This window comes from Chiloscyllium punctatum, chromosome 14 (genome assembly GCF_047496795.1).
Source record: "Chiloscyllium punctatum isolate Juve2018m chromosome 14, sChiPun1.3, whole genome shotgun sequence".
In the NCBI taxonomy this organism is placed as follows: domain Eukaryota; kingdom Metazoa; phylum Chordata; class Chondrichthyes; order Orectolobiformes; family Hemiscylliidae; genus Chiloscyllium; species Chiloscyllium punctatum.
The window spans coordinates 39,835,687-39,849,652 of record NC_092752.1 but is presented as its reverse complement, the minus strand read 5'-3'; the positions used below and the strand labels follow the sequence as shown (position 1 = coordinate 39,849,652).

Here is a 13,966-nt window from a genome sequence, read left to right as displayed (position 1 = left end):
CACACAATGTCTTTAAAACCAGTTAAAACTATTACTACATGGTGAACCTTACTACAGATTGATGCTAAAGTCTCCAATAATTTTTAAGAATGTGGAGAAAAAACAAAATCTAACTGTGTAACCTTCAGTAGAAATGTGTTTCCAAGTGTCTCATCTTAAATAATTCAGTGGTACTTCTAGAAAAATAAATATTCTGGTATAAAATTATATTTTCTCAATTTCCTTTCACTTTCACAACCCAAGTCTATGCAATCTACAAAGGCCAATATATCATTGAGGCATACTGCCTGTCTGTTACATTAAAATACATTACATTAAAATACAGTATCTCCAAGTACACTGGAAACCCAATTTCAACTATTATTTCAAAAACTTGGTTACCTGAACCTTAAACATGGAACAAATCTAATTCAATATTCCAAGAAAGACTGCCATCCATTTAGAGTTTTTCATTCCCATTAAAGGAGATTGAGGCTTGTGCAAGAAGGAGGACTTACTTTACAAAGTACCTTTCACCATTTCAGAATGTTTTAAAGCACTTTATAAGCAATGATGTGCTTTTATAATGTTGTTTAAGCAGAAGCCAATTAGCAGAAACAGCAATTCCACAATGACCAAATAATGTTATAACAATGCTGTTAAAACAAATACTTTGCTAGAACAGCAAAATGATAGCTGCAATCTTTGACAAGTGTCTTAGTATCATTTACGTCCATGAGACAAAAATAATTAATATCTCATCTGAAACTAAGTATTTACCCAAAAATGGCATAAATGTAAAAATTAAAGTCTGAAAATCTACAAACAAACCGTTTGTAGATATATTGGCCTTTGTAGGCTGCAAAGGTACAGATCCAACCTAGACATTCTCACAACCAGTGTTTTTAAAGTTTTCAAAGTTTGTGAGAAGATTTGTAGCTCGGGTGCTCGTTGTTGTGGTTCTGTTCGCCGAGCTGGGAATTTGTGTTGCAGACGTTTCGTCCCCTGTCTAGGTGACATCCTCAGTGCTTGGGAGCCCCCTGTGAAGCGCTTCTGTGATCTTTCCTCCGGCATTTGTAGTGGTTTGAATCAGACAACAGCCACTCTCAGACAACAACTCACCAGAACGAAGGTCCCGATACCCAGTATGAGCAAAACCAATGTAGTGTACAAAATCCCATGCAAGGACTGCACAAAACACTACATAGGACAAACAGGAAGACAGCTAACGATCCGCATCATGAACACCAACTAGCCACGAACGACACGACCAGCGATCCTTAGTAGCCACACACACAGATGACAAGCAACATGGATTCGACTGGGACAACACTACTATTCTCGGACAAGCCAAACAGAGAACAGCCAGGGAATTCCTTGAGGCATGGCACTCATCCACAGATTCAATCAATAAGCATCTCGATCTGGACCCAATATACCAACCACTGCAACGGACAGCTGGAACTGACAACTGGAAGCGGCAGATTCAAACCACTATAAATGCCGGAGGAAAGATCACAGAAGCGCTTCACAGGAGGCTCCCAAGCACTGAGAATGTCACCTAGACAAGATTAGATTAGATTAGATTACTTACAGTGTGGAAACAGGCCCTTCGGCCCAACAAGTCCACACCGCCCTGCCGAAGCACAACCCACCCATACCCCTACATTTACTCCCTACCTAACACTACGGGCAATTTAGCGTGGCCAATTTACCTGACCTACACATTTTTGGACTGTGGGAGGAAACCGGACCACCCGGAGGAAACCCACGCAGACACGGGGAGAACGTGCAAACTCCACACAGTCAGTTGCCTGAGGCGGGAATTGAACCCGGGTCTCTGGCGCTGTGAGGCAGCAGTGCTAACCACTGTGCCACCGTGCCGCCCACAAGGGACGAAACGTCTGCAACACAAATTCCCAGCTTGGCGGACAGAACCACAACAACATTTTTAAAGTTTGTTGTGACGAGCTAGAAAGGGAATATAGATAGAAACTTTGGGAAGAGCCACTGGATGGATTGAATTTGATTGCAACCAATTTCAAAGATCTTTTTGTCCATATTCCTTAATACCTTTATTAATTATAAATCTGAGATCTATTAACCAGCTGATCCAGCAAAAATTTACAACTGTGGAACACAGTTTCAAACTTATAACACCCTCGTAGTGGTTAGTACTGCTGTCTCACAGCAACAGGGACTTGGGTTTGATTCCAGCCTTGGGCGACTGTGTGAAATTTGTACATTCTCCCCATGTCTGCATGGGTTTCCTCTTGGTGCTCCAGCTTTCTCCCAGTGTCCAGAGATGTGTAGGTTAGGTGTGTTAGCCATAATAAATGCAGGATTATGGGGTTAGGGTGGGAGGGTTATGCATCTGGGTGGGATGCTCCTTGGAGGGTCAGTGCAGATTTGACGGGTCAAATGCCCTCTTTCCATACTGTAGGGATTCTAAGAACAGAACTGTCCCAATTTCAAGCTTCTAAGTTCTAGCTCTAATTTTTAGATAATTTCCACCAATTCTCCCTTCCCCTATACCACCATGTCCCTGTCCTAAACTTCTCAGCCAACAGGAAAAAATTCCTATCTGTCCCCTGAATGTCTTATAAACTTTAATAAGATCTTCTGAATTTCAGGGAATCAACCTTATATTGTATAATATCCCCCATGAAAGTAACCCTTCTGGATCTAGACATAAAACTAAAATATCCACACTGCAGTTTGCAATGCTAATACATTCCTGAGGGTATTGTAACCAGTATTAATCTCAGTTCCCCAAATGTGGTCATCCAGGACTCTGAATAGCTGAAGCATGACTTCTACTCCCTTGTAGTCTTGATTTCTCCACAGAAAGACCAGTAGTCAGATCACCTTTTGATAACTTCCTGTATTTGTTCACGATATTTATTGATCTAATAACGAATCCCCAAGTCCCTTGTGATCTCTACTATTTCTAGAAAAGTATCTATCCATTCTTTTTAGTGGATGACCTCATAATTGTCTTCAATGAAACTGATTTACCACACTTCATTTAATCGATAAGTATCTGTAATTTTATGTTTCTAACTTCACTGCTTATACCACCGACTATATTTTATGCCATTGTCAAATTTAGTTGAGCTATCAACACAAATCATATCTGGCACATCATGGATCCTGGCAGAAAGTGAGGACTGCAGATGCTGGAGATCAGAGTCCAGAGTGTGGTGCTGGAAAAGCACAGCAGGTCAGGCAGCATCCGAGGAGCAGGAGAGTCGACGTTTCGGGCATAAACCCTTCATCAGAATCACATCACGGATCCTGCCAATTAGAGTGTATGTCCACCGTCTCCTGCTGCGTAATCTCCTAACTGGGACAACACTTTGCCTTCAATTCCATGAGATTCACCTGTAACTAACAGGCTGTTAGAAGGGACTTTATTAAATGTCTTTTGGACATCCACATAAATAACATCTAAAGACATTCTCTTACCAACTACCTGAGTTCACTGCATCAAAAGCTCAACAAAGTATACTCATACAGATATTTCTGATCAGGTGAAAATTTTTCAAGATGCTCAGTCAACCTCTATTGTGCTTAGAATCTAATAATTTCCCAATAAGAACAAATTAGACTAACTGGGGAAAAAAACTGATGGTTTCCTCCTCTCATTCTTGTTAAATCGTAGAATAGTGTACTTAATTTTCCAATCTTAAAAGGAGGGATACCAAACCTAGAGAATCTAAAGTATTATATTGGGTCCGATGCAGTGTGATTCCCTTCTAATTACATTAAAATTTGGAAATGGAAATTCAATCCAGGTGATTGGTCATTATTTGTGCCTTTTTTTAATTGTTGTATTTTAGGTTTACTTTGGCGAATTCCTGTTCTCAATTCTGTATTAGTTTCCTTAGCTTGTCTGAACAGTACTGCCCCAACTGTTAATACTGATGGAAAAAGTCAACATTTTCATAATTTCCTTGATTTCAATGTCATTAGCGCCAGTTTCAATGGATCCTCATTGTTCCGGAGCTCTTTTTTCTGAATTGTCCAGTTGTTTGTGTGATTCAAACACCCTTTCAAGTTTATTTTCATATTTCCTTTTTGTAGTTCTTACCACATAAGTTGGTGCTATATCACATGAAATTATTTTTAAACACAATCTGTCGATCACTTTTGTTTGACCCATTAACAGATTTCTCACTACTGGCTTAATTAGTTAACTATACAGTTATATAATTTGACTCAGTAATAGAACTATATTTTTGATACCAAAAAGCATGTTTAAGCCTTATAAGTGCATGTTTAGGGCACTAGTTGCATTGGGAACGAACCTTTTGTTTAGCTCGGAATCACATGTTATGCTTGCTTTAAGTCATTGCATGGGATCAAGTCATCTGGGCTATATTGCCAAATATGTAGGAGTACAAAAAGGAAATATCTACTTTTTAGTTTCAAATTTCCTTCTACAGAGCTCATCACCACCTTCTCAAAAGACAATTTGGGATAGGAAATCTGTGCTGGCGTCGCCAGTGACACTCAAATTCCATGGATAAGTAAAAATTGCATTAAGCACCATGACAATGGGCAAAAATATTAAAGACTTATTGTTGAAGACTACATGAGCCATTATTGGAGGCATAATACTGTGCCACTCTGATCAAATTTCTAAATTGCTGATGGTGCAAAGTAGGAAAGTAAATTGTCAAGAAGGCACAGAGTCTGGAAAGATATTTAAACCAGCTACATGAGTGGAAAAACAAACTGACAGAAGGAGGATTATATGGGGAAAATGTTCACTTATCCATTTGACAGAAAGAATAAAAACAACTATATTACTTGAATTAAGAAATACTCCAGAACTCTACAGCGTAGAGGGATCTGGGTGTCCTGGTGCACAAATCACAAAACAATAGTAATCAGATACATCATATCATCAGGAATGCAATGGAATGTTGCCATTTATTGCAAGGGGGGAAATAAGAATAAAAGTAGGGAACTATTGTTACAGCTATACAGGGCTTCTGTAAGATCACACCTGGAGAATGGTGTACAGTTTTGGTCTCGTTAATTTAGAAAGGTTATAGCTACATCAGAAACTCAGTCAGAGAGGGTTTATTCAACAGGACCGACAGCTATTTGACACAATGGATGCTGAGAGGATGTGTCCTCTTCTCTGGTCTCGATAAGCAGGAGCCTCGATTTCAAAATGAGAACCCTGAATTTTTAAAGCCAAAATTGAGGATTTTTTTTTGTTTTTTTTGGGGTGGGGCAGTCGGATCTATAGAATTCTTATCCTCAGAGAGCAGCAGGGGCAGAATTTATTCAAGGCAGAGTTAGATTGATTTTCTTTGATTGGTGACAGTTAAGTATTATTGGGAGTTGGGCATGGGAAGTGGTATAAATGACAGGAAAAATGGAGTTGAGGCCACAATTAAGCAGGATAGCACAGTGGTGAAAATGTGTTGCTGGAAAAGCGCAGCAGGTCAGGCAGCATCCAAGGAGCAGGAGAATCGACGTTTTGGGCATAAGCCCTACTTTAGGAATGAGGAAAGTGTGTCCAGCAGGCTAAGATAAAAGGTAGGGAGGAGGGACTTGGGGGAGGGGCGTTGGAAATGCGATAGGTAGAGGGAGGTCAAGGTGAGGGTGATAGACCAGAGTGGGATGGGGCAGAGAGGTCAGGAAGAAGATTGCAGGTTAGGAAGGTGGTGCTGAGTTCGAGGGATTTGACTGACACAAGGTGGGGGGAGGGGAAATGAGGAAACTGGAGAAATCTGAGTTCATCCCTTGGTGGTTGGAGGGTTCCTAGGCGGAAGATGAGGCACTCTTCCTCCAACCGTCGTGTTGCTATGGACTGGCGATGGAGGAGTCCAAGGACCTGCATGTCCTTGGTAGAGTGGGAGGGGGAGTTGAAGTGTTGAGCCACGGGGTGGTTGGGTTGGTTGGTCCGGGTGTCCCAGAGGTGTTCTCTGAAATGTTCCGCAAGTAGGCGGCCTGTCTCCCCAATATAGAGGAGGCCACATCGGGTGCAGCAGATGCAATAAATGATGTGTGTGGAGGTGCAGGTGAATTTGTGGCGGATATGGAAGGATCCCTTGGGGCCTTGGAGGGAAGTAAGGGGGTAGGTGTGGGCGCAAGTTTTGCATTTCTTGTGGTTGCAGGGGAAGGTGCTGGGAGTGGAGGTTGGGTTGGTGGGGGGTGTGGACCTGACGAGGGAGTCACAGAGGGAGTGGTCTTTTCGGAACGCTGATAGGGGAGGGGTGGGAAATATATCCCTGATGGTGGGGTCGGTTTGGAGGTGGCAGAAATGACGGCGGATGATATGCTGTATATGGAGGTTGGTGGGGTGGGAGGTGAGGACCAGTGGGGTTCTGTTCTGGTGGAGGTTGGAGGGGCGGGGCTCAAGGGTGGAGGAGCGGGAAGTGGAGGAGATGCGGTGGAGGGCATCGTCGACCACGTCTGGGGGGAAATTGCGGTCTTTGAAGAAGGAGGCCATCTGGGTTGTACGGTTTTGGAACTGGTCCTCCTGGGAGCAGATGCGGCGGAGACGAAGTAATTGGGAATATGGGATGGTGTTTTTACAGGGGGCAGGGTGGGAGGAGGTGTAGTCTAGGTAGCTGTGGGAGTCAGTCGTTTTATAGTAAATGTCCGTGTTGATTCGGTCACCCAAGATAGAAATGGAAACGTCTAGGAAGGGGAGGGAGGAGTCTGAGATGGTCCAGGTGAATTTGAGGTCGGGGTGGAAGGTGTTGGTAAAGTGGATGAACTGTTCCACCTCCTCGTGGGAGAACGAGGCAGCGCCGATACAGTCATCGATGAAACGGAGGAAAAGGTGGGGGGTGGTGCCAGTGTAGCTGCGGAAGACGGACTGTTCCACATATCCTACGAAGAGGCAGTCGTTGCTGGGCCCCATGCGGGTGCCCATAGGTACTCCTTTGGTTTGGGGGAAGTGGGAGGATTGGAAAGAGAAGTTGTTCAGGGTGAGGACCAGTTCAGTCAGTCGAAGGAGGGTGTCAGTTGAAGGGTACTGGTTGGTACAGCGGGAAAGGAAGAAGCAGAGGGCTTTGTGTCCTTCGTGATGGGGGATGGAGGTGTACAGGTACTGGATGTCCATGGTGAAGATAAGGCATTGGGGACTGGGGAAGTGAAAATCATGGAGGAGGTGGAGGGCGTGGGGAGTTCTTGGACTAAGGGGGACAGGACCATGTCAAGGTATGCAGAGATGAGTTCGGTGGGGCAGGAGCAGGCTAAGACAATGGGTTGGCGGGGCAGTCAGGTTTGTGGATTTTGGGCAGGAAGTAGAAACGGGCGGTGCAGGGTTGTGGGACGATGAGGTTGGAGGCGGTGGATGGGAGATCCCCTGAGGTGATGAGGTTATGGATGGTCTGGGAGATGATGGTTTGGTGGTGGGAGGTGGGGTCATGGTCGAGGGGGCAGTAGGAGGAGGTGTCCACGAGCTGGCGTTTAGCCTCAGTGGTGTAAAGGTCGGTGCGCCAAACTACTACCGCACCTCCCTTGTCTGCCGGTTTGATAGTGAGGTTGGGGTTGGAACAGACAGAGTGGAGGGCTGCATGTTCTGAGGGTGAGAGGTTGGAGTGGAGAAGTTGAGGCGGTTAATGTCATGGCCGCAGTTGGCTATGAAGAGATCGAGGGCAGGTCAGAGGCCAGCACGGGGTGTCCAGGTGGATGGGGTGTGTTGGAGGCAGGAGAAGGGGTCGTCAGAGGGTGGGCGAGAATCCTGGTTGAAGAAGTAGGCACAGAGGCGAAGTCAGCAGAAGAATTGTTTGATGTCACGCCACATGTTGAACTCGTTAATCCGAGAGCGTAGGGGAATGAAGGTGAGGCCTCTGCTGAGGACTGATCTTTCATCCTCAGAGAGTGGTAGTTCTGGAGGGATGGTGAAAACACGGCAGGGCTGGGAGCTAGGAGCTGATGTGGGGCTAGAGCTGGGAGTGGGGGCGGGGACGGAGATTGGCGTGGGGGCGGGGTTAGGCATGGTGACAGAGATCGGCGTGGTGGTGGAGCTAAGCGTGGTGACGGAGATCGGCGTGGGGGCGGAGACACATGCGGCATTGTGGTCGTGCAGGTTAGTGATGTCACTGGGGGTGGAAGTGGCTGCGGCGATAGCAACCCAGGGGGCGGAAGTGGCTGTGGCTGTGGCGACGACAGAAACAGTGTTATTCCCGATAGCCGCGGAGGCCAACGCCCCTCCCCCAAGTCCCTCCTCCCTACCTTTTATCTTAGCCTGCTGGACACACTTTCCTCATTCCTGAAGAAGGGCTTATGCCCGAAACGTCGATTCTCCTGTTCCTTGGATGCTGCCTGACCTGCTGCACTTTTCCAGCAACACATTTTCAGCTCTGATCTCCAGCATCTGCAGTCCTCACTTTCTCCTCGATGATAGCATAGTGGCCTTGGTTCGCTAAATGGTGTACCTGCTTCTAATTATTGTATTTTTTTTTAGATTAGGTTCCCTACAGTGCGGAAACAGGCCCTTCAGCCCAACCAATCCACAACTACCCTCCGAAGAGTAATCCACCCAGATCTCTGGTTGATGCACCTAGCACTATGGGCAATTTTGCATGGCCAATTCACCGAACTTGCACATCTTTGGATTGTGGGAGGAAACCGGAGTACCCAGATGAAACTTATGCAGACATGAGGAGAATGTCCACACAGACAGTCCGAGGCTGGAATCGAACCTGGGACCCTGATGCTGTGAGACAGCAATGCTAACCACTGAGCCACCGTGCTGCCCCTTCTTACTTTGCAAATTTTATAACCTATTTAGGATGTGTACCTTTTACTGCCACTGTGTGAGACGATTCCTCTGGAGGATTCACCAAAACAACTTATATCAATATAACACCTGAATGTAATAATTTCCCATGGTGTTACAGAGCAGCATCAAAGCAAAGTACAACATGAAGCCACATAGGGTATATTACACCAATAACCACAAGCATGGTCACAGGTATATTTCAAAGGAAGCTCAAAGTTAGAAAGCATTGCAAAGAGGTGGAGAGGTATGCCAAGAACATTCCAGAGCTTGAGGTCTAGGCAATTGAAGGCACAGTCACCAATTGTAGAGCAATTAAAGAGGTCAGAATTAGAGAAGCACAGGTATCTCAGAGGGTTGTGAGCTGGAGAAGATTTGATAACAACAATAAGATTTTTAAAATTATGTGACTTGACCAGGAGTCAATATAGTTCAGCAAGCACAGGTATGAGCAGGAAAAGGGGCCTGCTGGAGTCAGATTGCAGAGCTCTGAATGACATCAATTAATTAAACAAGTAAAAGGAATTATTGCAAGCACTATAGCAGAAGCCAGCAATGAATCAATAATTTGGAAATTATTTAGAAAATACTTCAATAAAGTGGAAAATGCTGGATGATATACAAAGATCATATCTGTCAGGCTTATGGAATAAGAATGGAAGAGTCAAATGGATTAGCAAAATAAATTCAGGTGGCCAGGAACAACGTGGTGTTTCCTGAGTATAGCATTATTGATGCTGGAAGTAGGAACAAAATCAAAATGCAGGAAATATACAGCAGTTTTGTCAACAAGAATTGTATTTACCCATTTATAGTACCTTTAGTTCCAACCTAGTAGTATTTGCTTGGCATCGATAAGTAGCCAGAAGAAAGTTCCCATTCTATTAAGAAAAAAGCAGAATAAGAACTTATGAAGGTTACAGAAACACACAAACACATATAAAAAAAGACAATTGTGCCATATAAATAGCACAGCTATACTTTTAAACAACTGGAAATCAACTTCCAGGATCGGCCAATACACATAATAAAGAAGTTGTGGAAAATAGGAATGTTACAATAACTGAGTGCTGATGCACAAAGATTCACTGCTAAGGAATGGAAGGCTCAGTAATTTATACATTACAAAGTTTGAGTGACCTACAAGCGGACACTGCAACTCCTCTTTGTAGTTAAGGGGGCTGCTCTGCCTCAGAATTCTTTCAAATTTTCTGGCTGCTGAATAAAGGGCACCTGCCTGATATCTGGGAGTGGATGGCAACTGACATCATTTAGAAATAAACAGTCTAATATTCAACATGTTTTCATATACATATTTTCAAATATAAGGAAATGAACAATAATGCTTGAACAAATATTTGTGGTCTTCAAACATCAGAATTTTTTCATTTCTTCATCGAGTCAACTTCAATAATCTTTCAGACGTCATATTAAAAGGAAATGACTCTGGTGAGTGTTTCTTACCTTAGAATTTTATAGCATAAGCAGAAGCTATTCGATCCATTTTTTCTGGATGTTAACTCCATACTACAATCAACTAAACTGTCCTTACTTCCCCACTCTTTACCCACAGACCAGCAAGTTACTTCTGCTTCAAATGTCATTTTTCACCTGAGAGGACATCATACTTTCTGCCTCAAGACCTTCTGTTGCAGCAGCTCACATCTCAACAACCATCCATGAAAAGTAATGTCTACAAACCTTTATTCTCACTCACAGATACTCAAATGGCTCTTGTTACTTACACATCATCTAGAATAATAGTCTTTTTTCAGAGATATGTTGAGGTCTTTTACAGAAGTTTACAAGAAATATGACAAGAATCTGAAGTTTTATCTTCATAACCATACATTCCTCCCGTGGTAAACCTACATTCACATTTGTCGCTTTGTGAAAACTGTTGCAAAATATTTAGTTAACAGGGCTGAAAGTTTAGGTCCTTTCTGATAGAACAGTGGCAGTAATGTTAAAAATTAGTCTAGGAACTAAATTCACTGGATTGATTTGTTTTAAAGCCAGCAATTAAGACAGCAGTACAACTGGCAGCAGGACTGAGGGACAAAGACATGACATTTCTTCATCTTGAATCCAAAAGAACATGAGACAAGCACACTGAAAAAATTATGCATATTCAGATAATGCCCAAGTCTGAGTTGTGATCCAGAAACATTGCCAGGATTAAAGTAATTTTCTGATTCCTCATACATACTGGGTGCCAATATTGTCAGCATATCTTTATATTGCATTAGATCTCCTCCTTAAATCCAGAGCAGTCCTGCCCACTCTAACTATTCTAATACATGCCTTTAAAAACTCTTACTATTTCCTCCTCTCTTATGTATTGGTCTTTATTTCCTATCCTGCCAAACTCCCCTTTTACCTACTTAATAACATTTGTATATTCCTTAAGTTTTTCTCAGTACTGTTAACCCTAATTTGACCAAAAGCTTCCCAGTAACCAGTTGTATGGATCGCTCCATTTACCCAATGAACTTTTAGATGCATCCTTTTTATCTTTTTCCATTGAATCCATTAGTGGATCTGGAAGGTCCACCAGCATTCATCACAAGCAGGCTAACAACTGGACAGACACCTATCCTACCAGATGGTCTTATGATGAATGCCTGACTGAACACCAAGACTCACTCCAAACTGCAGAATGTTTGCATGGCTGCAAAGGGGACAGCTAGCTTTGTTTAACAGACAGTTTTATGAGCTTGTAATATATTTCTCTTTCTTTGAAGTGTTTTTCCAAAAAGGTGCTTTGAAAATCTGATTGAAATCCTCATTTTTTTTTAAGATTTAGCACTGTTACTTCATAAATAAAGTGTTCTATACCAAAACAGTGAGGGGCGTGGGAGTTTGATAGAACATAGAGGTGGGTGAGGGTTAAGGTCTAGAAGGCTTAACAACCATATCTCAATAATGGATGCAGGACTTCCAAGCTGCTTGCCTGAGCATCTGCCACCTCAAAACTAGCCTTGGGAACCTACAGCCTGACTCCAACCTATACTCAACTCAGAAAGAACAAACTTCCAGGTAAATGAGCTAATTTTCTAAAATTAGGTATGTGATATCAACGATTGTTCTGATGGATGATGAAACTTCAGTCCAAAACGTCACTTAACAGAGATAAACATCATCCTCTGCAATAGCAACATCATTCTCGAATGCAGAGTGTGATCAGTCAACAAGTTACAATAAAACATTACTAGCCACATATTGCTATGCATTGAGCTAAATTCAAAGCGGGATCAGAATTTGGATTTGTGACCAATGTGTAAAAATTACCACTTGGATAAAGTCTCATTTTTCAGAGTGAAATATGTGTCAGGTCATAAGAACCCAATGTCTGCATTTACAGCAAATAAGAAAACAAACTGTAAGTGTTTGAATTTATTAACTTTTTTTTAGAATGAAGTAACTTGGCAATAACTTATATTTACATCTTACCTCTGCATCACATCCGCTGAAGCTAACCACTGCTGAATTTTTGTCCACATCCAATAGATCTATTGGGACATCACTCTGTGCACAGACATAAGCAAGGAGGTCAAAATTATCAGGTTCACTGCCTAAACATCAAAATCAAATTTTACTGCTGAAAGAGAAGTTGAAGCTTTTTAATCTTGAACTTATTGAGATAGAACTGTAAGAATGCTAAATCTACATGAGAATAGGGTGCTGATTGGTTGAGGCATTGCCACAAAGAATGCATCAAAAGAATAAGTATTCCCCAAAGCTTTTGCTTCAACTCAAACCGCACTTATTGACTATGGTTGTGTCATTGCCATTGGAAATGCACGGAACAATGGAATAAGCACAAGCATAAATAAATAAAGCAAAATGTCTCAGATTTTTATCTATAACAGGGTGACAATCTTCAACATTTATACAGTTTCTTTTACCTGTAGTAGTACATTGTCAATAGCTGTCTGCACCTCCATGGTGAGACTGTAGCTTGCATCATCACGATTCAGAGTAAACTTGTCATTTACACTAAATATAGGCACTGCTGAAACTGCACCACTCGATTGTGCTGACTGCTGGTATTTCTCACGCTCTTGAAGTACCTTCATTTGTAACTGCTCCAATTCTACCCTAATGGAGAAATAGGTGCTATATGGTCAGCTGTATACAACACCTCAAAGAAGTGGGTGAGGAATAATTAATACTTTTACTGAAAGTTACAACAAATTCTGTCACCTATCAGAGTTACAAATGCCCTAGTTTACTAGCTTCCATCTATCTCTAAAAGTTAGTCATAGTTGAGTAAACATTGGCATAAAAATCAAACAAATGCCAGTTTGAGATGTGAAATCATCCATAACAAAATAGTTGAGAAGATAAGAAAGAAAAAATGTTACTAGACAGAGAATCATTTAAAGTTTGAAGCAACCCTAACCTGTTGGACGAATAACCAAAAGAACTTCAAAAGTTTATTCGGTGATTTAGAATACCAAAATGATAAAATAAAGTCAGAAAATTCCCATTGAATGTTAAGACAAGTATGCAAATAAAAATCCTAATTTTTCACCTTTCCTAAAAGCTGTAAAAGGTTTCTAAAGAACTTGCGAATCAACTCATCGGCATATTAATAAAAGAGGGCAGCTGTCCTACTGGAACAATCTAAACAATTCAGTGACACCAATGTTTGTTGTCTATATACTACAATAAATAGACAAGGATAGCTCTCACAACATTCAATGAAGAACATCATTTGAAAGTGGAAATAAACAAAGACAGACCACAACAGGGCTATCAATTTAAAATAATTATAAACCAAGTGAAATTAGTTAACAAAACTCATGCCAACTTTCTTTTTGAAAATATATTGCCTGAGACACTAAGTTCCATGTGGCAAAGACAATTGTACATTTTAAAATCATACAGTGCAGAATCATTCTGTACTAGGGGAAAACTGGATAAATATTTCTAACTGAGGTCTATGGGATTTAATCTGGATTATAGTAAAGGGGGCATATTTTTAAGTGAGAGGACAAAGATTTAAAGAGAACACTGAGGCATTTTTTAAAAACACATAGTGGTTTTCATGTAGAATGAATTGCAAGAGAAAGTGGTAGATGCAGGACGCAGGTTAAAAGACATTTGGATAAGTTCATGAATAGGAAAGGTTTGAAGGGATATGGCAAGGGCAGGCAGGTGGGACTAGTTTAGTTTGGGAACATGACTGGACTGACGGTTCTGTTTCCATTCTATGACTCTCTAAAG

The 13,966-nt window shown here is 42.0% G+C and overlaps 1 protein-coding gene across 4 annotated transcripts in view; it reads right to left on the bottom strand.

Moving 5' to 3' along the window:
• bbs7 (Bardet-Biedl syndrome 7) overlaps positions 1-13,966 on the bottom strand; it is an 81,003-nt gene that overhangs the window by 36,754 nt on the left and 30,283 nt on the right. For all 4 annotated transcript variants that reach the window (XM_072584217.1, XM_072584218.1, XM_072584219.1 and 1 more), the window contains 3 exons: positions 12,643-12,835; positions 12,188-12,262; positions 9,553-9,615 (listed from right to left, as the gene is read on the bottom strand). In XM_072584217.1, the coding sequence (XP_072440318.1) occupies positions 9,553-9,615; positions 12,188-12,262; positions 12,643-12,835 (331 nt within the window). The remainder of the gene's footprint in view (positions 1-9,552; positions 9,616-12,187; positions 12,263-12,642; positions 12,836-13,966) is intronic.